Source organism: Pseudoliparis swirei, chromosome 6 (genome assembly GCF_029220125.1).
Source record: "Pseudoliparis swirei isolate HS2019 ecotype Mariana Trench chromosome 6, NWPU_hadal_v1, whole genome shotgun sequence".
NCBI lineage: Eukaryota > Metazoa > Chordata > Actinopteri > Perciformes > Liparidae > Pseudoliparis > Pseudoliparis swirei.
In genome coordinates, this window is record NC_079393.1 from 23,549,035 (window position 1) to 23,576,133 (window position 27,099).

The window sequence follows — 27,099 nt, forward strand, 5'->3', positions numbered from 1 at the left end:
AGAATTTGATACTCCAAAAAAATACTCTTCACTACAAAGACTTCCTGACTAGGATGTATAATAATGTTTTAAAAAAAGGCCTCTATACAATATCCCTGTGTTAGTGTACTCACGGTATACTGCACGGTATTGTACACATATACTTTAGCACCAGTTACAGTTTAACATTTGGCCAGGTTACATAAATCCGTAGATGAGGCCAGCCACATTCAAACTTCTCATATCTTCATAAATCCCCCGCATGAAGAGCATGCGCTATCTGCTAAGGTCATTTACATCATAACAAAGCTGCTTCCGCTGAGTCAGCAGACACAAATTGATGTGCAAAGGGCAACCAAAGTGACTGAGCGCTCTGTACTTTTAGAGTCCCAATTCAACGGGAGGGATCAGAGCGAATTGCCATAAAAAGTTTGGGAAACGTCAAATAAATTGCTAAATGCCCCCTCATCAGAATTAGGAGGAGACATTTTCATTGCATCTGACCCTGATCATTTCTTTTCTTTTTTTGTCCAATATGTAAATCTAAATACCCGCCCACTGCGGGCCACTGCAGGAGAAATGACCAGCAGGATCTTTTTTTTTAGGTCATCCTGAAAGCCACAAAGTTGCACATTTAAATATACAGTATTATAATTAAAAAATATACATATGACAGTGATGCAGGAGTAATGACACCAACTGAAGTTAAGTTTAAGAGGGCATCGTTTTCCCATACGCATTATAAAATATGGGTTAAAGGTTCAACCTGTTTTAAGAAGCATGCTTATTCTCCATGCCGAGCATTAGTTGAGCACACTCAAAGAAATGACTCATTGGATGAACTCAATTAAATTGTTGGCAGGTTTTCCATCCAATAATTATATGAAACTCCAACTCAAATTTAGCACATCAGTGCAATAAAATGTAATTAAGTTAGTCCAACTCATTTGTATCAAATACATCTAAAATAAAATAACGATATTCATTAAATTAAATTAATTTGTGTTTGTCCAACTCAAAATATAAACTAAAAAAATATGCAAACTCCACACAGAAGGAAAGCCCCGACTGGGAATTGAACCCACAGCCCTCTGGCTGTGAGGCGACACTGCTAGCCACTACACCACCATAGAGCCCTGAAAGTGGCTTCACCTCATGCCAACAAATGATTTTCAGAAGGCGCATGCGCAAAGGGTAGTCCCCAATGAAACACATTTATTTTGAGTTGATATGCACACCATCTAACCTAAATAAATCTAATAAATGAAAGTATTCATACATTTTGTGTTACACCCATTCAATATAAATATCTTCGTTTTGTAATTGATTTATTAAAATGTATCAAACAATATTTAAATGTGTCACCTCTAAGAAGGGCTTGAATCGCTTTTGTGAGTGTAACCTAAATAAATCTAATAAATGAAAGTATTCATACATTTTGTGTTACACCCATTCAATATAAATATCTTCATTTTGTAATTGATTTATTTAAATGTATCAAACAATATTTAAATGTGTCACCTCTAAGAAGGGCTTGAATCGGTTTTTTGAGTGCAGATCCACACAACTCCCTTTAGCTCAAGCTAACGCAATGACTGGAAATGGGGAAGCAGCGGGCCTGGCTCTGATTTTAAAATCCCACCTCCCAGTAACTCTGAAGCTCACCAATTATAACATATCTTTAAAAATGTCAGTTTGCCATTTTACAGGATTCACCTGTCTTTCTGTCTTTATAAAGTGCACGTGAACTTGCTGCTGGCTGTAGCTTCATATTCAACAGATAAGAAAATGGTGTCGACATTTTCTTTATTTCCGAAGCAATTTGTGAAAAACACAATAAAAGAATCAATACTGTGAATGTTGTCAATAGCTTAAAATAACCTCAAAGTAATGATTTAATGATGGTTCTAGCAGGAACATCAGAAAGTACATGGCGATATCGTACACTTCAGTGTGGCAACTGCATATTATTATACCATGTATGAGTTGGGAATGAATGAATACATGTTTTTGAAATTGTTTAAACCAGGAGTACCCATACCCAGGAAGTCTGAGGCATTGTAGATGTGTGTGTGTGTGTGTGTGTGTGTGTGTGTGTGTGTGTGTGTGTGTGTGACTTCAACCAATAAGTGATCTTCACTGGTACACAGTGACAGGGGTGGTATTGAGTACTCTTGTTGTTGTGTTCTGTTGTTGTTGTTGTTGTTTTAGTTGTCTTACGTGGATTTGGATCAGCCGCTCTTCCAGCCTTACCCGTCTGAGCTGGTCCTCCAGAACTTCACTCCTGCACGGACATACCTGTTACCTCTGCGGCTCGACAACAGAGACAAGGTGTGTGTGTGTGTGTTTGAGTGTTGACTACGTAAATACGTCACAACAACACGGCTGATGCTGCGTTATCATTTGGTGAAGATTAGCCGTGAACGACAGAAATAGTTCAACTTTCACACAGCTTTGGGCCGCAGAAGAAGAAAAAGATTTACTGTATGCTTGTGTGTGTGTGTGTGTGTGTGTGTATATTTGTGTGGGTCGTGGAGTGTGGCTTGTGTGTATGCGGTGCAAAATGATTGGAAAAGATCCTCGGGATTGGAGGAGATTTATCACTACAATTTGTACAAGACACCATCCAGTAATAATGAATAAATCACCATGTGTGTGTGTGTGTTTGTGCGTACCTGGTTATGTGTTTGTTGCGGTATGGGGTTTCCCGTTCCAATTATTTTTTTTTGGTCAAGGTCTCACGCCATGTGAAGCTGGAGCACCAGGAGTCCGAGTACTTCCATGTGGTCCAAGAGGAAGCCGGGAGGAGTGTTGCACCAGGACTGTCTGTTGCCTTCACTGTCTCCTTCACCCCGCAGGAGAACAAGGTACTGGAGGGATGACGTATCGTAGGTCACCTGCATTTAAGAGATGGGTGAGATTTACATCACATGATTAGATGGAGTTGTAATTAGACCTGTAGGGGAGCAGAGGATGGGGTGTGGAGGAACTACTCTCATTAAGCGCTCCCTTTAAAGCAAAATACATGTATTTAATGCATAATATGGCAATTAATGACAGCTGATTAGATTAAAATGGATGTGCTTAGTTTGCATGAATACCCTGTGCACACATCTCTGGCAACAGCTAAATCCGAGTAAGAAGGTCAAGGGTCAGGCACTAGAGTTTAGCCTCGCTAGAGCTGAGACATCAGGGATGAGGCCAATGCCTGCCACGGTTTTGGTTGCCATGACATTTGGCACCGTCATTCATGGTCCCCAAAGATGAACCCCGGTGACTTTAATGATCCCTTGGGCGTCATCACCCTCAAAGGAAGAACTGCTGTGGGGTCATTCAAAAATCCTGGTCCAATGGTTTAGTCGCTCATCGTGTGTGTGTTTGTGTGTGTGTGTGTGTGTGTGTGTTTGGCTCAGAATCAACTCGCAAATTTCACACCTCAGTTTTCCTTTTGTTTTTGCCCGTCTAGGACTACCACCACAGCCTGGTTTTTGTGACCGAGAGGGAGCGCTTTGAGGTCCCGGTCCGAGCCATCGGGCCACGCGCCATTCTTGACTTCCGCGACGAGTTCCTCTTACCCGTCTGTCCCGTGAAGGCCACCACGGAGAAGACTCACATGGTCCACAACGCCGGAAACAGCGCGGCCAAGTTCAAGCTCGACGTGCAGAGGTGAGAGTCGGTCCAGGGTCGTCTCATGTATGCTGTGTTCATACATATTCCATGTATGCACTGGCCAAGAACTTGAAATACAAACAAATACAAAAAGTGTATTACTGTACTTGCACACATTTAATTAAGTTAGAGTAATTACTATTACAGTTCAAAGTGTTATTGAACATTTGTGTTTCTAACACAACATTGATCCTTGGCTGTTCTAAAAATGCGAAGCCTTATCTTCTGTGGTGTTAATTGGTAATGTCCACCTGGTGAAACGCTCTTCCATTCTGTCTCATCCCAGCCCGTTCTCAGTGACGCCCTCCTGTGGGACTCTTGATGTGGGCGCGTGGATGCAGGTGACTGTGGACTTCAGCCCCCTGACAGTGGGAGTCCACAGCCAAGAGATGACTCTGCATTACCACACTGGTGAGGAAACACAAACAATCACAACGTTGACACCAATAACGAAAAGGAAATGAGCCGAGCATCCGACAAAGCCAGGGTCAGTTGAGCAGTAGCGTCATGTCCTGATCCTCCAGGGCTCAAGTGAAATATTCACAGCTGTCCTAATGAGCAGAAGCTGATTTTATTTAGATTTTTTATGATAAGAATGACCTTGTTGCGTTGTGTTTTAGCGTCAGTTGTGTTATTTGTCGACTTTCTTAATGCCTCCATGGAAGAACAGTGTCACCATGTGTCGTCACTTCACTTGTTAACACACAAATAGATTTAATTTGGCTTCATCAAGTTCTGACAATTCTGACGCTGTGAGACTTAACTGCTGATGAGAAGTACGGCGCCTCAGCACATCTGTTACAGCGTGGCTCGCACACGCGCGCACACACAAAGACACACACACACACACACACGTACGCAGACGGATGGAAGCAGATTTCTCCCGCAGAAAAGTCTTGCATAATCAGCAGTGTCAAATGAAATGGAACTAAAAGGATGAACGTGTTTACTATAACCACTGAGGTAAACACCATGATGAGATTCTCCCATCCTGCAGCAACGGTGACCCTGAAGCAGAACGGGACACACACACACACACAAAAACAACGTGGTGGTTACTGTAGTTTCCTTAGTCTAACTCAGGCAGACCGGCATTCACTTTAGTCGGATGAGAAGCCACTTTGTTTCACTCTGTACTTTCAATATTACTGCGTGTGTGTGTGTGTGTGTTGTTGTGTCTTTGTCACACACGCAGCCCTCGTAGGTGTTTCCCGTCGGCGCGTCACACTCATATCCGTAGCAGCCCAGCACAAATAGATTTCCCAGAGCGGGTCCAATTAACTGCACATAGTCTCTTTTTTAATCGTCTTTATTTTCCCGCATCGTAAAGAGTCGGATTCGAGCATTTGGTCATGCCGGCTCCACCTTTTTGCAAATGACTATTTAAAGCTTGATTATTTGCATTCCAAAGCACAGGAACAGGTGACTCGCTCTGCTTATACGCCAGTGGGACTGGCAGTTCGGGTACCTCTAGTATTTGGCAGTAGTTGCGTTCCATGGAAACAACTCACAATTTTTCTTTTTTTCATATGTGTGAAAAAAAATTAAACAAATAACTTGACCAAACTGCTTTTCGCTTATTAGAATACGTCTATTTAGTTTGTTCTGCCGTCGGGACTTGCCTCAATGAGTCATTCATCCTCTATTTCTTTTTATTATTACAAGTGTTTCATTTCCTGTGGATAAAACTCTTCTGTGCCTCCCAACCGTGTGATCTTTATGATAAATCTGCTCATATCTAATAATCCATCAGAGTGGTGTTGCAGGATTCCTGCAGGGTGCTGCATGCACTTGTACTGTAGCTTTACACACGCCGGTCTCATGTTATTTTCGGGCGTCCTTGGTTTGCCTGCACAATTAGCCAGACTCCTTGACATCAAAGGCAAACAAAGCTTCTCGACGCACAAGGGGATCAATTAGATGTGAAGGGAGAAAGCCGCTGAAAAACATCGGCGCATTTAACCGAGGCTTTCTCCAGCTCGCCAATTTCCAACACTTTAAAAGGAAGTCAGGATTATTTTTCATTTTTTTCTCATTTTGAATCACTTTGCAATCATTTAGTGTTGCAAAAATTAAAGTTTCAATGCAAAATGTAACTTGGAAAACTCAAACAAAATGTCCCTGCGCTGTCCGTCATGATGGGATCAGTTAGTCTCACATTTCATGAGCGCTCCCTGTTCAGCATCGCTGGCTGAAAATAGCAAACGTGATGGGACGCTTCAATCAGAACCAAAACAGCTTTACTCCGGACCCGAGCCGGCCGCATCAAAGTCTCCTCTCAAGCTAATTTCAGCTGCACAGCTCTCCAAAAAAAGTCGTCCAGGTAGAATAATCCCATGATGCTCGACAAATACTGTCGAACAGCTTTCTGTCTTTCACCCTCGTTAGCTATGCATCACCTCGGTGGTTACTCCACGCTGCTCTACTCCCATTGTTACCTTCGCATTGAAAATGCGGAAGGTTATGTTTTGATCACCGTGTATTTATTTATTTGTATGCGTGTTACTCGCATAACTCAAAAAGTATTAAACCGAATCGCATGAAATTTGGTGGGATGATTGGTTATTATCCGGGGACCATTTGATTCGATTTTGGGATCGATCGGGTCAAAGGTCAAGGTCAAGGTCATGAAAAGGTCAAAATCTTTGTTTTACCATAGCGCGGTCAATTTCTATCCAATTGGCATGCAACTAATGCCAACATGTTCATAATTCAATGCCCAATCTTGTGATATGCGAAGGTATGCGCTCTACCGAGTGCCCGTTCTAGTTTCTTTACTGTGAAGCACTTTGTGTATATGAGTGTGTATTTGTATGTCTGTATATGTGTGTGCGTGTGTCTGTAAGAAGGAGGAAAAAGTCACAATTATGCTGACAAGGATCCGTTATCAGAAGGAGTCGTGAAACTCCATCACGGCAAAAGTCATCGTGTGAAAAATACAAAATGATAATAATAATAACGTTGAAGGCCTGTACTGTTTGAGTTCATGGTGTAATCATTGTGATTCCATCCCCAGAGCAGAGAGAGCCCCTCATCAAATATACGGTTATTGCATTTTAATGATCATTGTTTTCTTTTTCGGTGTGTGAACTGTAAGTATTATTATTTGTAAATGTTTGGACTTGTGTACCTTTAAGGCGCTGAGGTGCTGCAGGTCTGCTGAAGGGGTGGGAACTAACGGCGCTCTGCAGCATTACGCTTGTATAAGAGGAGCCGAGGTCCAGAGCTCCACGTCACGGCCCACCAAGAGACCATCATTTCTAATTTAGCAACTTTCCCTGTCTGCCTCACGCTCATCTATGTTTCAGGTTCAGCATGCTGCAGGAAAAAAAAGGCTTCACTCCATGAGGGGGCCGTCAAGCTTTAGTCATGTGTGTGTGTGTGTCGCGGTGCTTAGCGCGGGTACACGGTGCGTCTTTGTTTCCCCCGATGTCGGTTAAGAGCAAGTGCTCAACATGGGGTGTGTTCGAAAACCCTTGTTCCAACTTAGGAGTGAGCAGAGAGTCTGTGCTGCTCCAGTGACCTCCCTGCATCACACACACACACACACACACACACCCACCTCTCCTCTGTCAATGCCGCTGATTGAAATGAAAAGACGGACAGCTCTAAGGGAGCACTCGGGCATCTGCTTTGACAGGCCTCCAGCACCGAGGGGACTTCAGCACTGCAGCCTTTTAGAAAACACACACACACACGGACATGCCCCCCCCCCCACACACACACACACACAAACAGCAAGCAGCTGCACATCAACACACACGCTCTCAAAAGAACAAGCATTTGCAGAGCTGCCGTTTGTGCCGTAATCAAAGGTAGCCGAGGGGAGGTGGAGAAGTTCCCTCGCAGTGGAGAACGAGAAATGTTGGGAAGAGAAAGCGAGTGAGGTGGTGGTGGTGGGGGGGGGGGGGGCAGCTATGATGAAAAGCTTAGCAGTAAGCTGCAGCTCTCCCTGCCTGTCAACTGCTGTCATAGCATCCGGATGCTGGGAGATAATTGCTTTTTCTCTCTGTACTTTCCCAATTCCTCTTTCGCTCTCCCTCATTTCCTTCTATCACTCATCCCCCGTCCTCTGTGTTGTCTTTTCTCTCTCTCTCTCTCTCTTCTCCCCTCCATCTGATGGTATCTCGCCTCTCTCGCAGAGTGAAAGCAAAGACCCGTGGAACTGTGCCAGGCTTTTTCCTCTGTTTTTGGTTGTTTTCTTTGCATTCCCTGCTCCTGCCTCTAGGCGCTTTCCATGATGTAAATCTCAGTGATGATTGGATTGTTGGAAGCAGACGTGAGCGCTGCTTTAATTTGAATATGTGTTTTTACTGCCGGGGCTCGTCTAGTCATTGCAACCAGTCTACACTCTTCACAGTCTGGTTTTTGTTCTTCCCCTCCTCAACCAGGACTGGGGTCGATTTGTTATTGATGCATCTGAAAGCTACACAAGTCACACTGGGAGAGTTTGACTTCCACCTAGGCGTTAATTAGGTATCTCAGCTCCCAATTAGTAATCACGTCTCAAGCTCAGGCAGCGATGGATTAGAAGCTCTCCTCCGATGCTGATAGATCTCCCAGAAAGAGGCAGTACTTTGGTTGAATTTGGTAACAAAAGAATCCTTGATCTGAACTCTGAGCAAATTATGCCTTTCTAGGATGTGTGGCACACACACACACACTTGGATTATGGACGCCCCCCCCCCACCCTTATTAACAGCCTATTAGTGTGACACAAACAAGATCCGGATACCTGGAATGGTTTCATTTCTCTTGCTGTTTCTGTCATCCCTCATGTGATGTAGATGCAGGCGTCGTTGGTTCTCTGGGTCAGTGTGTGTGTGTGTGTGTGTGTGTGTGTGTGTGTGTGTGTGTGAAACTAGTTGGACACTAATCTAACAGCATTTCAATCAGGAGAGACTTGTTAAGAGTTTAACAATAATTTATTACAATCACATTTTTTTGGATAGTGTGATTAGACTTCCTGAATTAGGATAAACAAGGGCTAGTGATGCTGATATCTGTGAGGGGAGAACCCCCCTCCCCCCCCCTGGTGGTGTAGAAGGGCGTTGCTGTAACCTGGTGATGATGATGATGAATGAAGAGCAGGACTGATGCTGACTGTCTGTTGGTGTTGAAATGACAACTCACAGCAGCAGAGAGTGGAACCTATTTTAAAGCGTTGTGGTTGGCTTACAGAGACTGCGCAGAATCTGATTGGTTCGTGTCACGTACACGCCCCCAAACAGCTGATGGGTTCATCACTGGGAGAACTAGTGACCGTTCTGAAAGAGCAGGAGTGTAAAGAGTGTCTTCCTTGCTGAGCGTCATTTAAACAATCCTCTCGTTTTGTCTTTGTAGAAAATATGAAACTCACACACTCACACACTCACACGTTCACAATGAGCACAGCTGCAGGTTTCCCCAGCAGCATAACCACCTGCACATGTAGACGTGTTAATGATGCTAACGGCAAAAGGCAGAGGAAATATTCGTTTCAGGGATTTAACAGTTCCCGGCGGGCCATGAGTGTTTGACAGTTATTCTGATTTTATTTGTCCCGTGTGAGAGACACCGAGCTGGCTGGCATGAGGAGTCACAGGTGGATTCTTTTCACCCCAAAACATGAATCACACAAAAGTCTGCGTGGTTGTTTGGGCGAGAGACGAGCTCTGGAAGGCACAGCAATCACAATGAAATGAAACGGCCATTGGATCCGTTGAGTTGCACAGTTTGCACATGAGAAAATCCCCCAATGTCACTTTGATCTCATTTTCCATTCATGCTAGAGAAAGGATTTATCACAGAAACAATGAAACACGGAGAGCGTTAGGAGGACTCAGAATTCAGACGCCCCCTTGTGTGAAAGAGTTCCCTTTTACTTGCTGGAAGTGTAACCTTGTTTGAGAAATATAACCTCTGCAGGCATACAAATATAAATAATCTCAGGATTATCGTCCGTCGAAGGTGCCAGTCAATACGATTTGAATGTAAACAAAGATTTCACTTCATTTGCATAAGTCTTTGTTCTCGGCGGCTTCATACAAAACCTTGCTTTGCTTATTGTTTTTGTTGCTGCTTTTGTTGCTCGCTGGACGTGCGCTCCTGGTTACCACCACGGAAATTCATCAGATGTCCTGTTGCCATTGGTTGTTGTGGGATTCAGTGCGCGGCTTCAGTTCACTGAAGACGTGGTAGCTTTACAATAAGATTTAACAAAGGCTATAATGTTATTGAAGAAGAACAAGTCCAGTGAAACGACTGTAGTATTGGTTTCATCCGGTGTTTTTTTCTGAGGCGGCAACTCGAGGTCAGAAACGTCAACACCTGAGAGCAGGAGGTGGATACAGGCGTGGAATAGATTCAGCCTCCTGTTGACGACGATACATATCACTGATGACTTTCATCACCTGTGCTCATGATTACCTTCGCATTGAAAAAATGGAAAAGTGTTTTTTTGATCGGTATATTTATTTATTTATTTATTTATGCGTATGCGCGTTATACAACAAAGTATTAAACCCGATCGCATGAAATTTCGTGGGATATGATTATTTATCGGACCATTTTTGATTATTTTTGGATCAATCAATCAAAGGTCAAGGTCATGAAAAGGTCAAAAATCTTTTTTTTCAAGCACGGTCAATTTGTATCCAATTGGTACGCAACTAATGCCAAAATGTTCATCATTCATTGCCTAATATTGTGAATGTGAAAGGTATGTTTATTTTGGGTTGAGCGATGCAAGCCAGCAAAATGAACGAAAAGGTGACGATCGGCTCGGTAAAATATTTATGAAACAAAGTCACCAGGGATCCGTTAACCTGGAACAACTAGACCGCTGATGTTCAGACAAACTTAAAAAGAATGACCTAATATGACCTAATAATGGATGTGGCTCAGAGGTCGTCATCTTCCAATTGAAAGCTGGGCGGCTTCGATCCCTGTTTCCCCCAGGCGATGCCGGCGTGTCCTTGGGAAAGACCCGTAACCCCAAATTGCTGCCAAAGAAACTCCAAAGCGCCAACGGTGCATGAACGTGTGTGAGTGTGTTTGTTCCTGATGGGCAGGCTGGATTAGCCGCTGCCATCCGTGTACGAATGTGTGTGGACGATGGTTAAAGCGCTTTACTAGGGAGGAGCTATAGGATTGCAACTTCATTTACCACGACTAATGCCACTGGGTGGCGATTGTAGATTGTTTCCATTCATTTAGGAACTGATGATTAATATAAAATAGAATGGGGAATAAAGCCTGATCCAGTGGATCAGCGGATGGCTGCGAATGTTGTTGGGCCGAGGGCTTGAGTTTCAGCCTTTCTGTTGGAGCACAGTTTTTTTTGGTTTAATCTCCTTTTGTTCAGATGACCTGAGTCAGGAATATCAGTGACATCCTTGCAGTATGATAAGAGCTGATGGCGTGTGTGGGTTTCTCCATTCTCTGTCGGCGTTTGAGATACTGTAAATGATGTAAATCCTTTCTGAGTTCATGTTTTTTTGGCATTAGTTGTCATTTTGGTGTCTGTGCTCAGAGACTATTCACATATGTTAATAACAGTAGGCCAAGCAACTTCACAACATCAGGACTGGTTTTCTGGATGGTTGAAATATACAAGGATATTTTTGTTTGTACCGAAAGGTACTCAACTGTAAAAAGAAAAGAAAGAAAATCCTGCTTTATTGGCCTTCATCCCACGACTCATGTGACCCACTTGACCAACAATTAAAAGTCCACAATCAGAAGTCTAACCAACACTCCTCCGTGTCTCTTGCCCAGGTGAAGATGTGAGCATCGGACTGTCTGGAACCTGTGAGGAACTGGAGGTCCGCCTTCAGGCCGACTCGGTTCGGTTGAGCAGGACCTACATCTCCTTGGCCAGCGTCTGCACCGTGTCCCTCAGCTACACAAGTCGTATCCCTCTCAAGTACTACTGGACGCCGTGGCCCAGCCTGCAGGAGGAGGCGCTGAGCTTATTGAGGTATGTGTGCGAAAAAATGCTTTGAAACAGACAAAACAGAAAGTGGCTTTTGTATTGGATGTATACCCCCTTTTTTGCGTTATGTGTTGCCTGAAATATCTTAAATGACCGTGTTTACATGCATTCGAATAACTGGCTTAGTCGGACTGAAATCGAATTATCCGTTTCATGTAAACACCTTTGTTCGACTATGTCCGACTACGATCCGACTACGATCCGATTAACACCCCTGGATAACTCGATCCGATCCAGTTGATAATTCGACTATCGCGGCATGTAACGGTGAATTGGATTAGGAACTGGACTTTGCGTCTTTGCGCATGCTTGAGATCCCGCCGCCCTCCTCCCTCCCATGTCGTGACCCGGAAGTCGAAAGAGACGATAATGTCACTATTAACATCATGCAAGAATAGTAGAGGGATGTAGCTTCGCCTTGCTCTCTGTTCGCCATCTTTCTCGAAATGTTGATGTTGTTGTTGTTGGTTGTTGTTGGTAGTGGTGAAGAGGTCAAGCGGAAATGGCTGTATCACCACGAGTTGAAATGAAAACAGCGCCGCCTATCGTATCGGATATGACATGCTTTCAAAGGCCAATGATTCAAATTACTCACTGCCATGTATATTGGGATAACAGCTGATGCCCCAAAAGATAGCATAGTCCGACTAAAGCAAGATTCGAATTATACCATCATGTAAACGCACTGACTGTCACTTTCTTTCTGCCTGCGACACTTTGTCCTTCCCTCTGCCTCTTTTTTTCCCCCCTCTTTTCTCTCTGTTGTTTTCCCCCCTCCGCCTCCCTTTCCTCCCTTTCTCCAGGGAGACCTCGGTGCCCCCGCCGAAGGAGCTGGAGGCTGAGCGTGAGCGGCTGCTCGTTCAGGTTGAGTCCGACCCCACGGCGATCCACCGCCTCCCGCTGCTGTCCAGAGCGCTGCAGCAGCGCAGGAGCCAGGCGCTGAGGGATTACCGGCTGGTCCTCTCACACAGCTGCACCACGGTGGAACCAGCGGTGTGTTGTCTGGTGCACTTCCTTTCCATCCACAGTTCCCCTCTCTGTTGAGACTGGATCGTAACAACTTCTGTGTCAGAATATCCTAATACTTTAATTAACGCTATGGGGGTCATCGTACCTCTATGCAGGGTTCCAGTCGCTTGTCCAAGAGCAGCTTAGGTTCTTATGTTAAAAAGACACTCATCGGCCATCGCTACACGCTTTGCCAAAAGATCGGATTTTAGAGATTAGATTGTTGCAACGGGTTATGTTTCTACTCTGAAAATGTTTGTGTTTATTATATTTATATTGTTCTATTGTTTTATTGAGTCAAATTCCTCGCGCGTCCAACGGAATTCTGATTCGGGATCAGGTCACGGGGGTCGGGCCCTTTCTGCTTAGGGACCTTCAGGTGGCCTGACATGTTCTGACACCGCCCCTCCGCCAGTGTCTCCTCCGCTCATGTCATATATATATATATATATATATAGAGAGAGAGAGAGAGAGAGTAAACAGCCTGAACAGTCTGAAGGTCAATCCCAACACAAACTTTGAGAGGGTATTTAAGAGAAACACATCCATCTACATGTGTGTAAACAGACACACACACACACACACACACAGGTATTAGTAAGCTGTCAGACAGTTTTTGTGTCTGTGTATGTGTGTGTAGATACTCCATAAAAAATTTATGAATGAATGAAAATGAATCACCAGCGTTCCCTCCTAGTAAGATGGAATATCATCTGCTCTTCTAAAAAGAGTGTCGCTATGATATTGACAGCAGAGGTTCATCGTATAAAATAAACACATTGTTTACCGCACTGAAATGAATGCCGTTAAACTTCCATTAAAAGAAAACGTCTCCCCTTCCCACCATGAGGCTGCCCCTAAAATAAACGGTCTCCAAAACCAATCAATTTGTTTTCCGCTGTGAGAAAATATGCATGTGCAGCGTGTGCATGTTTGCTTAATCGCCTTGGAAACATGACTGATGAATGACTGATTATTTGTCTTTTTTCCGTCTCTCTTTGGCTCAGGAGGGTGAAATATGGCCCAGGACCCCAGGACAGTTCAAGATCGTCTTCATGCCCGAGGAGGCAAAGCTGTACCAACAAACAATATATTGTGACATCACAGGTTAGTGCCAAGCTGGCAAACACAACACTCCTTTAGGCTTCACACCGCAAAGCACAGCAATGTGTGTATCCTAGTAACAATCAAACAATGTCGAGAGACCTCCAACAGTGTATACACACGTGACGAGTTTCAGAGATTATCTTTCCAATGTTAAAATGAAGTTTTATTGTTTTACTTTAGTGTTGCGTTTGGATAATGGTGGCATTTGGTATAAAAGAATGACTAACTGCCGTTGGGTTAAAGGTCAATTTGTATTATGGCTTCTATTTACAGCCATTTTATAGCAACACACACAAAAACACACACACACACACGCACACACAAACCGCTTGAACCAATAGCCTCTTTTGTTTGTTCTTGAACTTTTTTGGAAGCGATTGCTCTAACGACAGTACACATGCTGTAAATCAATAACTTCTGCTTTCTCATAAAAGAGTCTCCGTCCCTCGGTGGGTCGGTTCAAACAAAGGTCAGATGGACAAGGCCGGGCCGTGTGCGTCTGCTGGGGTTATTGTCTGAGAACAGCTAGATCTCTTTTGAGGTTTGCCTTCTCCTTCAGTGTGTGACACCCACAATCAAACTGGGCTGAAGCGCCACAGATGAACCCCTAAATCAGGCGAAAGGCTGCAACCCGCCGGGTGACTTATTGCGACTTCATCTCATTTTCATACGAGACAATGAAGTCACGAGGCCTCGCTATACGTATCTCAAACCCAGGTTGAACAGGTTGTTTGGATTCTTTGCATATGGCCGTCACGTGCGTCTTCTGAGCCGGAGGCCAGATTTACATGAATTTCCATGTTTTCTGAGGCAGTTGACGGCCTGGCCATTCTAGGTATGTAAATGACAGCCCAACCGTGATTCCTCAGTTTGCAAGAAGCTCCAGAAGCTTACTCAGCAGAGCAGCAGGAGAGAACTCGAATGACCTTTTCATACGTTCACAGTGACCGAGAAGTAGAAAGAAACTGCTGCAAAGTATTCATTTTTTGTATTTTTATACGTCCGATTTATCACTTTAAACACAGTGAACTCAATAGATTCCAACATCTACATCTTTTTTTATTCCTCTGTCTTTTAACTGTGTTGTGAATCTCTCCCCGTCTGTGTCTGTGCACGTAGGCCGTGAAGCTCGGTTACCCCTCACAATAACGGCCGAGGGCCTGGGCCCTCACCTTCATCTCAGCTACGACCTCTTCGACATGCGGAACGTGGTCGTTGGCGACGGAGTCTTTTATGAAGTGAGAAAGGTTGAGGCAAAGTGAACGGTGTGTCATGTCTGTCGTATATCACCAAGGCTGGCGTGTGGCGTACTCTCGCTGCCTTTTTAGTGAGTCTCTTCATTTAGTTCAAGCAACAACAACAACAAAAAATCGAATTGCTAATGCAGAGCCAGGTCAACTCTACAGAGGCTGAATGCCTTTATTATACAGTCTTTGTCAATATGTTTTAGTTTTTTTCAGTAGCCGAGTAGATAAGTTGTTACTCTGAACAATCTACTGAAGTCACATCTGGTGTTTGCACCGTCCTCATTGAGTGTCTGTTCTTATAAATAAGACTAATAATAACTGTCGGTCCAAAGCACATGAACAGTTAATACAATTTCCAGCATGAAAACAGCTCATTAACTCTTAAATCTCCTTTGAGTGTTGTAATATGTTACAATTAGGCTCTCAGAGCACTGTTATTTTTCTATTCAAGCTAAGCTCATTTGTATAAAACGCAGCACATACTTATTACTTGATTATTGACGGTGGGGCTCATACAAGCAAAAACTAAATTATCTTCAATTTCCTTGTTTACTTTGTGTTACTTTCCATAAAACTCGGGTGTTCAATCAGTGGATCCTTTTTTTTTGTCCAGGTGAAGTTTGAGAACCACGGGCTGATTGATGCCCCGTTCAGGCTGTCAGGCCCTGACACCCCCTACGGCCGCTGCTTCTCCTTCAGTCCCGAGGAAGGCGTCGTTCCCTCGGGGGAATTCCAGATTGTCAAAGTCACCCTCACCAGTCGCCTCTTGGGAACTTTCTCCGAGGACCTGCTGCTCACTGTCGCAGGACGGCCGCAGCCGCTCATTGTGACTTTCAGGTGAAGATCCAGAGCGACTGTGCCGGTGCATTCGGATTCATCCGAACAAATGTAATTACTCAGCCCCGAGGTTTCTCATGACGTCGTGTTTTTGTCTTCTGCTTTTTCAGGGGTTGTGTCGTTGTTCCCACATTCCACTTCGATGTTCCAGAGCTCAACTTTGGAGATGTGGCCTTTGGTGAGTTCATCTTTTTCAATTTCTACATGAGATGCATTATCCTCCAGAGAATCCCAACATTCACTTCCTCTGTATGCTCCCATCTTTGTTGTCTGTCTCTCGGCGCAGGTTTCCCACAGACGTTGATTTTTAACCTCATCAACTCCTCGTATGTGCCAATTACCTTTGCCCTGCGTGTCCCGGGTGACGGGTTGGGGTCTCCCAGCATCACTAGTGCCAAACAGGTGTCCCAGGTGTCTGGAAACAATTGGGGAGGCGGTGCTGCCGGAGACCTTCATGCTCGGCCTGTGGAGTTCACCATCACACCGGCTGTGGGCTCCGTGCAGGCCTTGACAGATGTCACCATTAAGGTAGAGGTCAATTAACGAATGGAAGGGAAACCAATTTAAAGTAATTCATTTATTTTGCTCTCCTCCAGATGAATTACAGGTGTGTGTGTGCCCAAACTGCTCAGTGTGTGTATGTCTCCTAGGCCCTTGTGACGTTATCCTCTGCCTGGCACACTAAGCAGTAGTTGACTGAATAAAGTGTCGATCATATACAACAGTTTAACGTTTACATAATTTCCCATAAAAAATACACTTTTTTGTTTTACATATTTTACATGGATGACACGACGTGTTAATTATTGAGCTTTTGAGCTGCTAGAAGGTAGATTTTGGTACTTTTGGCCGAGCAAGCAGTTTCCCCCCATTTCCAGTTTTGCTGGAAGCTAAGAGATTGATCTCCTGGCTTCATATTTAGTGCATATATATACACTACCGTTCAAAAGTTTGGGGTCATCCAGACAATTGCGTGTCTTCCATGAAAACTCACTTTTATTTATCAAATGAATTGAAAATTGAATAAAAAATATAGTCAAGACATTGACAAGGTTAGAAATAATGATTAATATTTGAAGTATTAATTTTGTTCTTCAAACTTCAAGCTCAAAGGAAGGCCAGTTGTATAGCTTATATCACCAGCATAACTGTTTTCAGCTGTGCTAACATAATTGCACAAGGGTTTTCAAATCAGATATTAGTCTTCTAAGGCGATTAGCAAACACAATGTACCATTAGAACACTGGAGTGATAGTTGATGGAAATGGGCCTCTATACACCTATGGAGATATTTCATTAGAAACCAGACGTTTCCACCTTGAATAGTCATTTACCACATTAACAATGTATAGTGTGTAATTTTGATTAATGTTATCTTTATTGAAAAAACAGTGCTTTTCTTTGAAAAATAAAGACATTTCTAAGTGACCCCAAACTTTTGAACGGTAGTGTATATATATATATATATATATATATATATATACAGACATGTGAGTGGTACCGATCTTCCCAAAATGTCAAACTGCTTCGTTCATGGGTAAAATCTGAATCGAAAAATTCAATTTTTGTTTTCTATTTGTCATTCATCTAACTGTCTTCCTATGACTTGAGAGGATTAAGTTGTGCAGCGGTGCATGTGTCTCACAGTCTGTGCTCACCGTATGCTCTGATGCTCTAAACACGAGTATTATTATGCATCCAGGTGGAGCTGTGCTCCAACACAGTCAAGAGATACAGGCTGGCGCTGGTGGTGGATGTTGAAGGTGTCGGAGAGGAGATCATGACTCTGCCCATCAGTGCCAGGTCAGACACATGAACACACACATACTCATACATCCATTAGAATTATAATTGCTTTGATAATTATAGCCTACTCATAACTTGGGATCTGATATAAATGGCTAACGTACTGTTAGTTTGACTGATAAGAGAACATTTAAAGATTTGAGATGTATTTATTGGGTCTCCTTTTAGAAAGTATTTAACATGTGTACATGTTTTTGAAAAAGACATTTATATATTTATTGTTTTGATTATCAAGTCTTATTGCAATGGATAACAAGGTGTCGCGGAAATGGCAGTAAAATAAGGTAAAGAATGTTAATTTCAGCCAAATCTTTCTTTTCATTTATAGAGGAGGCCCATTGTGAATTGGGCCGCAATAATTTGTCATCTTTTTTAAATTGGGTCCACAACAAAAGTTCTTCTCAGGTTTGAGGTTCTGTTACGTAACACAAATTGCAGATGAACATATTATTATGTCAGTTGTCCTTTAATTGTGTTCCTCTTCTGCCACAACACCGTTTGATCTGATCCTTTATGAAAAGATACTTCGTAAAAATGTATGAATGAATGAAAATGAATCACCACCGTCTTACCCTCCTAGTAAAATGGAATATCATCTGCTCTCCTAAAACGAGGCTCATTGACAGCAGAGCTTCATCTTTTCCCTGAAGGCAACGCGCCTTTCTTTCCTGGCAGTAACCTCGCTGAGCCTCCTTTGCATAATAATAATAATAATATGAATGTCACCTGCTCCATCACTCAGAATAGGGCCATGGCAAATCAGATCTCCTCACAGCAATCACTGTAATTGTATATTTATGAATCTGTTCTAATTATTGAACTGCAGTTTTGGCATGATGTAATGCAATCGCTTGTGTTGTGAGATCAGGCCTCTTTCTCCTCGTGAGGCGGCTGAATACCCTTTTCTTTCAATAATGCAATTACTGTTGTGAATCATAAATAAGCCTCAGACTGTTCCCTCACTGATCCTGTCTCTGCGTGTTTCTCTCTTGTTAATAGGTGCGTTGTTCCTGATGTTGTGGTGGAGACTCCGGTGTTGGACCTCCGAAGGTGTTACCTGGGCCGGACCTACGAGCAGCGGGTGCGGCTCACCAACACCAGCGCTCTGCCGGCCTGCTACGGCACGCTTGACCAGGTACGCTAGATCTTTGTAATACATTATTTATTTTACTCATAAAACAGGGAAGTGAACAAACACAAAACCCGTCCTGCTGACACACGCATCAAGACTGAGGGTTCAATACATAACTATTTCAGTGGATGAGCGGCATGACAAAAACAAACAACTAACTAGAATGGGCACGCGGTAGAGCGCATACCTTCGCATATCACAAGATTGGGCATTGAATTATGAACATTTTGGCATTAGTTGCATGCCAATTGGATACAAATTGACCGTGCTATGGTAAAAAGAAGAAGTTGACCTTTTCATGACCTTGACCTTTGACCCGATCGATCCCAAAATCTAATCAAATGGTCCCCGGATATTAACCAATCATCCCACCAAATTTGATGCGATTCAGTTTAATACTTTTTGTGTTATGCGAGTAACACGCATACAAATAAATAAATAAATGCACGGCGATCAAAACATAACCTTCCGCATTTTCAATGCGAAGGTAAAAAACAACAGAATGTTCAGAGGTTTTGACTTCAATCCCTCACAATGGCAGAGTGTGTTTAGGACGGAGTCTGAACATGAGGAATAATTACAGCGAGATAAATGTTCAGTCTTCCAATGCACACCGCAGTCAAAAAAACATTATTTTCAAAAATATTAAAGCTGCACAGCCAGAAAAGGTCCTTGAACATTCATGAATGAGCCACCAAATCTATTAGACTGATGGGTCCAGTAGTTTTCAAGATTAGTTGTGGAAATACAGACACACACACACACACACACAACCTAAATCATTATCTCCTCACTGGCTTTCACCCGGCGGAGATTAAAAATATTGCGAAACCATCCATTAGCAGGGACTTCCTGGAGTGGTAAAATAAGTTAACGGTCTCCTGGTTCCAGCCTCATATTTAACGTTCGGGCATAAGAGTGGTTTTCAGTTTTCAATTCTGTTTATTTTATATATAAAAAAATGATAACTAACTAACTCTCTGTGAGGAAGCGAGTGAACGCATTTCTTAACGTATGTATGAACTGCTGCTTTAATAAATGCAATTTAAAGTCACTATCATGGAACATTGAGACTTGAGTCTCAATGAGGGACTTGAGGGGACAATAAATGACCTCCAGGCTCATACATCTCGTTGCCTTCTAGCTATCGATACAATAGAGGTTGAGTATATGCTTGCATTAAAAACACTAATTTCTGTCTGTGTCACCTTCTTCAGGAATACGAGGAGAGTCCGTCTCTGCTTGTTAGCACCTCCTCACCGAGAGGATTGATTCCTCCTCACAGTTCAGAAGAGCTGCCCGTGTTTCTGCTGCCGAAGGCCGTCGGGTGGCAGCAGCTCGCTCTCCGCGTTGCCGTGTTCGGCAGCGTGCAGCCGCCCCTGGTCCGTGGAAGTCTTTTCTGGAAATTGCTCCGTTAATTCTGTTTCTCTAATCTGCCTCCGTTTGGTTTCTGTTGTTTTCCAGGAGGTGGTCTTGTCCTGCAACGTGCAGGGGCCTGTAGTTTTTGTTCAGAGCACACAGATGGACTTTGGCGAGATCCCGGTTCTGACGGACGTCACCAGAGCCCTGCACCTGTCCAACCAGTCTACTATCCCGGCCCACTTCACTGCTCGCATGGTACAGACACAGCAACACAGACACACACGATGTATAAAACACAATAGAGCACATAGGACGCACATTAAAATAGAGATAATCAAGGTAACTTGACGTGCCCTCGGATCCAGAGGTATGATGCTACAGTAATCAAATGGTTTTAGCGGTGGATTTAATGGATTTAATGCGTACCCGCCGAGTCACCGACCCACTCAGAGGCTAGATTCCTTATGCAAATCGTATATGTGTCTTCTACTGTGACGAATTGATTTTCAGTCTAATTTGAGTGATTTTACCTCAGAGTGCGCTCATGAACCAGCCAGACAGTGACATTTTCTCAGTTCAGGATGAATGACTGAAATAGTTTGAACGTCGGTGATCTTTTACTGTCTTGTTGTTTCTGGAGTTTGCACGAAATAGTAATTGGTTACTTAGTGTGTAGGATTTGCTGTAATCTAGTAACCCCTCGACTCATTCCTCGATTCGCACCAGAGGACACGATGAAGGTACCGAGGTTTTGCACTCTGCGGCTCAGGTTTTTTTTATTTTCCACGTTCACAGTTTCACAAATGTGTCTTGAGAACTCTATGGTGGCCTTCAGGTATCATAAACAAACACAAATGACTCACATAGAACTGTTTTGGGCTATACTGTGCAACACTGTGGCCTCCGTGACGAGGACCCGCCCCCTATGTAGATATGAGACATTTAGATTTCTCCAGACTTTTGTCTTGCTGTTCTTCCTGCATCCAACGGCTTCATTTGATGTTCCAGTGACGGGTTGGTGTGAGGAAACCAGATGCCGAAGTGCAATGCATCCTGGTACAATTAGATACTGTCCACCAGCTGATAACATCTATTGTTTCAATTGATTACATTTACTCTCTCAGCACAGATTGTTCATCCACATAAAAGGTGATGAATTTTCCCTTTAAGATTGAATAATTTCTGTTCATTACAGTCCATCATAACCAGTGTTTCACTTCTTTGGGTATCCACCGGGAACAGAACAAACTTGGAGTTATGACTCGATACTTCCTGCAGTTGTGTGACCCTGTCCTCTCCTCTGAGGCAGTGTTGAGGGAAGGAGCCCCCCCTCCCCTCCCCGTCCTCTCAAGATTCAATCGATGCGACTTCTCCTTGAATTACATTACATCTCGCTCAATAGGCTGGTTGAGAGCCACACGTATAGAAGCGACGACTGAAGATTGCGGGGAATATTCCAGAAGGCATCCACGCCGGCTTGTCATCGAGGTGACCATCCGTGAAAAATGAACCGCGACTCCGACCCTTATCCAACCTTTTATTGATTATTCTCTGCCGTCTTGTCAGTTTTCGAAGCACCTCGCAGCAGATAAGAGGGAAAAAAATAACTTTAACGTACAGTGTGAAAGATATCTTGACAAGCCAGAGTACAACGCGAAGAACCGTTTTCAAGCCAAGCGTAGAATAGCGAACCCTTCATCTCCAACGGAAACACATTTGTTCTCTACTGTCTTTTCTGTTGATACAAACAGATACACACCTCGAAATAGAGTCTGCGTGACAATACGTAGACACGTGATATGCACAATGAATACTGTGCGCCGTTGTTTGCACTCTGTGTCACAAAAGGGATCGGTTGGAAAATTCAGACGTTATTTCGAAATCTGTTTTTGTGCTGGCAGCCGTGAACATGAGCTACGAGATATTCCAGTGTATTGATTTTGTCGCGCCGTATAAAGTTTGTCAGGCAGTCGTCACTTCAGCACGCCGCACCGGCCCGGGTCCTACGCCCCCCCCCCCTCTGACTCCCCGCCGCATTCAAGAGCAATCAATGCTAATCAATCTGTGGGATGCAGCAGATTTTATGTGATTATTGAGATTCCAGTCATCTTGCTCCTCTCTCCGGGGAGTCGACCTCGCTGCTCTTTGCCCGCCCTCCACCGCGATCACCCTCGTATCGACCCACACCCAGTTCGCTTTCATCGGCTCCCTTACCCCATCATACCGATGCTGAGAAAGTGATTCCTAAAGTCAAGTGTTGCCTGCGTCTTCTTTTCCTCCCCGATTCTTTTCTCTAAGGAAGTAGCTTCGAACGGAGACGTCAAACGGAGGCTTCATATTTCATTCGTCCAATATTCTGTTTACTACGGTCTCTGCTTCAGGCGACACTGAATACAGCAACGTCGATGAAGATCTTCTCCTCCTCCGATGAACTATGCGGTGAAAGTCGCCCGGGCTTCACTGCGTCTTTGCTCGTTCTCAACGTCCCAATTAAAAGTGGATGCTGCAGCCGTTCATCATCACAGTTGCCGTGCGCAACATTGATTGTCATCCCGACCACCGCTTGGTCGCACAGGGCCGTGAGCACAGTGGAGCGCTTTATTGAAAGACTAGATTTCATTTGTTTTCTTTTTATGTTGGAATTTACTCATCAATCCAGGGGAATAGAAGAGAGTATTGAGTGTGCAGCATTCCCCAAGTCATGCTCATATCATGTGTAGACGTGGGACAAATTACTTTTTTAACCCTCCTGTTACCTTAGGGTCAATTTGACCCCATTCAATGTTTAAGATCGGTGTTCTTTCGGGTCAATTTGACCCCAGGCTGTTTTTCACTGTGTCAAACACATAAGAAATATCAACTTTTTTACATATTTAAAGGGCTATTTAGGTAGTCAACAAACAAACATAAAGTGCCTCACACTTAAACTTGGAAAACAATATTAATTCTAATAATTTTCTGGAGGTTTAAATTGCTCGGGTCAAATTGACCCCAAGGGTAAAATATGTCAGTAAATATAAAGGTAACAGGAGGGTTAAACATTGAATGGGGTCAAATTGACCCCAAGGCAGCAGGAGGGTTAAGGCTCTTGTGTATTTAAAAAACATATTTTAATATGAGATATTCTCCGTCCATACAACTCGACTCATAGTAGAGATAATTCGTCTGCCCTACTTACACCTCTAGGATCTAATGCTCCACAGAGATATTGATGCGATTACGTAGCTACGTGATACGCACGTCGATATAGAAGAACGAGACGTTCCCGAGAGAGACATTTGTCATCCCTCCCATGCTGTCGGAGCAGACGGTGCTGCTTCAGGTCCGGCCGTAGAGGGACTGTGAGTATGTTCCCGTTTCCTCAGAGCCACGGTGGGTCCTTTGGGCGAGTTGAGCCCAGCGAGGGGGAGGTGCCACCCGAGAGCCAGCTGGAGCTGAGCGTAGTGGCACACCTGAGAGACGTGCGTCACTTCCAGGCCAAGCTGGAAGTGACCATCCGGCACGGCCAAGCGCACACCGTGCTTCTGTCCGCCACCGGCACCGGCGCCACAATTGTCAGCGACAGACCTTTCGCTCCCAACCTGGACCTCGGCGCAAACTTAAGGTACAACGACAGAGGACGCGCTCAAATCGACTCGATAACAAACCACACGGCGATTTACAACTGTCAAAATGTAGCACTGACCTCCGTTGCCGTCTTCTGTGTGTCCCGTAAGCCATTCGTTATGTCAGTACCACTTCAAGCTGACCAACCAGGGGAAGCGAACCTACCGGATGTACTGGCAGTCTGCCGGCTTCCTGCCAAAAGCCCGAAAAGCGTACGGCTTATCCGGCCGCTCCGTCCTGCCCCCCATCTCCGCTTCCAGTAAGAAGGGTGTCTGTAGCCGTGGGGCCAAGCCCTCCTCCAGCGAGGGCGAGCTGGTGTTCGCCCTCAGGCCTTCCCGCGTGGAGCTCGCCCCCGGCGGCTCCGTCGACATGGTGCTCTCGGGATCGTCGGACTCACCCAAAGTGAGACAAAAGGAACCAACCCGAGCTCTGAATTTCATAAGCACACTCTACATGTACCCTTACCGTGTTCTTTTCTCCACCGAGGCGGTACAGGAGCGCCTGGTGTGCAAAGGCTTTGTGGGGAACCAGGGCTGCAGCAAGCCCATCATGACTGTAGATGTCACCTGTCGCTTTGTGGCTCCCGAGCTCCGCATCTCCTCCAGGCAGCTGACATTCTACCTGGAGAAGGTTGGTCAAGAGGTCATCTCTCCGGGATACCTTTATTCAAAACTACATTATTATATGAGAAATTAGTTCTGTAATTTATTGATATTTCTCTCTCTATATATGTCTTACAGGTCCCAGGAAGGAGTCCACAGCCCCTCTATGAGAAGCTCATCTTGGAGAACGTGCTGTCTCTCTCTCTGTCCGTGGAGCTCTCTCTCGTAGAGCCGTTTTCCCTGTGTGAGGCCTCGGGAGACCAGAGCTCCGCCACCACTAAGGTGCACAGCTCTTACTATATCTTTATCTTTATTATTATTTCATATTCCAAGAGGAGAACCCAAGGGATTTTAGTGGCACGCAGACCAACTTTGATTTCAGAGACTTTGTTTCTCCTTTCCTGAAGGAAGATGTTCTATGTCAATCGGGAAAGGAGAAATAAAGTCTCTGAAATCAAAGTTGTCTTTGTCCTTTTATTGCTGGCAAGGAAAAAGCACGAGAGAGCCACACAGTCTGTGGCATAAGCTTTAACATTGGAAAAGGCCTCATGCTCATTTACATATACACACCTGAGAGTTACACCCCTTTTTAAAGAAACACAACAAGAGAAATCACGTGAAGACAGTGTGGGGCTAAACAGTATCTAAACTAGTCCAAACCAGTTTCTGTTTTTGCAAATAAGCATATTTCTTACAAACATAATGTATACATTTTTAACAAAAGTTTGTGTGGTAGAATCATAGAAAACTTCCCTCTCACGCACATTGCGATCTACAGGACTGTCTCAGAAAATTAGAATATTGTGATAAAGTTCTTTATTTTCTGTAATGCAATTAAAAAAACAAAAATGTCATGCATTCTGGATTCATTACAAATCAACTGAAATATTGCAAGCCTTTTATTCTTTTAATATTGCTGATTATGGTTTACAGCTTAAGAAAACTCTAAAATCCTATCTCATAAAATTTTAATATTTCCTCAGACCAAGTAAAAAAAAAAGATTTATAACAGCTGAGTGTTTGTCAAGGCTCAGGAAACCCTTGCAGGTGTTTCGAGTTAATTAGACAATTCAAGTGATTTGTTTAATACCCTACTAGTATACTTTTTCATGATATTCTAATATTTAGAGATAGGATATTTGAGTTTTCTTAAGCTGTAAGCCATAAATCAGAATAAAAGGCTTGCAATATTTCAGTTGATTTGTAATGAATCCAGAATGCATGACATTTTTGTTTTTTTAATTGCATTACAGAAAATAAAGAACTTCATCACAATATTCTAATTTTCTGAGACAGTCCTGTATGTTGGCCACGCAGACCGCCTCAAGACAGAGGCCCATTGTCCTCTCTGGCCCTGTGTCACTTCCGCTTACATCAGCATTTTAGACATCAACCAATTTCCCATGCAATTCATACTCTACCTGTGTAACATAAGCAATGCTGCATTTTACCCACACAACATCATATATTCCCAGAAAACCCTTGTCTTCATTTTTATCAGAGCTCCAACTTCCTTCCTGAGAATGGATTTAAATATGGGATTTTGAATCCACATTAAAATGCTTTTCCAGCCCGTGGCCGCTTCCTGAATGAAGCTCGAGAGGAGCCGGATATTTGTATAAGCCTGCGTCCCATAGCAGGATAACAATACATGTTCCATTACGCTGTGCTAAAGGGTCTTGGAAGGGTTGTGAACCTACGCTTCGGGAGTCATCCTATACATATACAGTACATTATTGGGTCGGCTGTAGCTCATGGGGAGAGTGGTCGTCCCGCAACCTCAAGGTAGTCGGTTCGATCCCCGCTCTCCCCCGTATTGCAAGTCCTTCAGCAAGACACCCTGGGCGCTTCACTGCCGCCCACTGCTCCTTAATAACTACGAGTTTCCCCACTGTGGGATCAATAAAGGACACATTATTATAGAAAAAAATCTAAATGTAATAATTTTCCATCAAGCATGGAAGACCAGGTTGTCAAACAATAAGAACATGTGAAGTCTGTAATCTTAACTATTGCAAAACAAGCATGTTTCCTTCAATACCTTTTTATGTTTTTTATTTGATGCCTTTCCCAGTCGGTGGTTCTAGGTGGCGGGAGGCAGGTGGAGTTGTGGGTTTGCTTCAACACAGCTTTCTGTCAGGATCGGGTGTCACGAGTCGTGGATGAGGTAAGATTCTTTACGTAATGCTTTGCTTTTTTTATCCGGGCCATATTGTGACCTTCATCGCAACGCATATTTTAGCACAGATGGCAACATGAGTCCTAGGACCCCCTGTTAGGTTCTCAAGAGCATGAAAGGACAACATTTAGTTTATTTCTCTAAATGTAGCTTTTCTCTTTTAAAAACGGAGTATTTTCACCTCCAAATGAAATAATCTGAAGTCAATACCTTTGATAAGGAGTCACGAGTAGTTCTGCTCATTAAAGAGATTACAAGTACATTCACGTGTTACATCCAAAAAGTACTTGATACATTTCCACAACACTTTACTTGAGTATTTCACTTTCATGCAGTTGTATAGTTCTACTCCGTGACCTCAAGTGTTCCACTTTTAACTACATTTGTCTGACAACGTTTTTTTTCAGATTACAGCTTTTCAAACTCTTTCTGACCGGTGAAAAACACATGCCTCTTCACATTTGGTGATTTGAATTTGATGTTTATTAAACGCTCCTTTAGGGGTTGAGAAAATGTTAAACTAGACTTAATAAACTATATTTTTTTTAAACAACAACGCTCGACATAATGTATCGACAAAATGTATCGTC

At 43.7% G+C, this 27,099-nt stretch overlaps 1 protein-coding gene across 1 annotated transcript in view; it reads left to right on the forward strand.

The window, feature by feature from the left end:
• The window catches only part of hydin (HYDIN axonemal central pair apparatus protein), a 69,512-nt gene that overhangs the window by 2,206 nt on the left and 40,207 nt on the right, over positions 1 to 27,099 (forward strand). The window contains exons 3-22 of the mRNA XM_056417357.1: positions 2,191 to 2,310; positions 2,715 to 2,846; positions 3,446 to 3,645; positions 3,935 to 4,059; positions 11,407 to 11,608; positions 12,427 to 12,616; positions 13,639 to 13,738; positions 14,858 to 14,976; positions 15,599 to 15,822; positions 15,933 to 16,000; positions 16,109 to 16,350; positions 17,525 to 17,625; positions 18,628 to 18,763; positions 19,978 to 20,142; positions 20,225 to 20,377; positions 23,488 to 23,726; positions 23,839 to 24,130; positions 24,215 to 24,358; positions 24,469 to 24,612; positions 26,405 to 26,497. Coding sequence (XP_056273332.1) covers positions 2,191 to 2,310; positions 2,715 to 2,846; positions 3,446 to 3,645; positions 3,935 to 4,059; positions 11,407 to 11,608; positions 12,427 to 12,616; positions 13,639 to 13,738; positions 14,858 to 14,976; positions 15,599 to 15,822; positions 15,933 to 16,000; positions 16,109 to 16,350; positions 17,525 to 17,625; positions 18,628 to 18,763; positions 19,978 to 20,142; positions 20,225 to 20,377; positions 23,488 to 23,726; positions 23,839 to 24,130; positions 24,215 to 24,358; positions 24,469 to 24,612; positions 26,405 to 26,497 — 3,189 coding nt within the window. The remainder of the gene's footprint in view (positions 1 to 2,190; positions 2,311 to 2,714; positions 2,847 to 3,445; positions 3,646 to 3,934; positions 4,060 to 11,406; positions 11,609 to 12,426; positions 12,617 to 13,638; positions 13,739 to 14,857; positions 14,977 to 15,598; positions 15,823 to 15,932; positions 16,001 to 16,108; positions 16,351 to 17,524; positions 17,626 to 18,627; positions 18,764 to 19,977; positions 20,143 to 20,224; positions 20,378 to 23,487; positions 23,727 to 23,838; positions 24,131 to 24,214; positions 24,359 to 24,468; positions 24,613 to 26,404; positions 26,498 to 27,099) is intronic.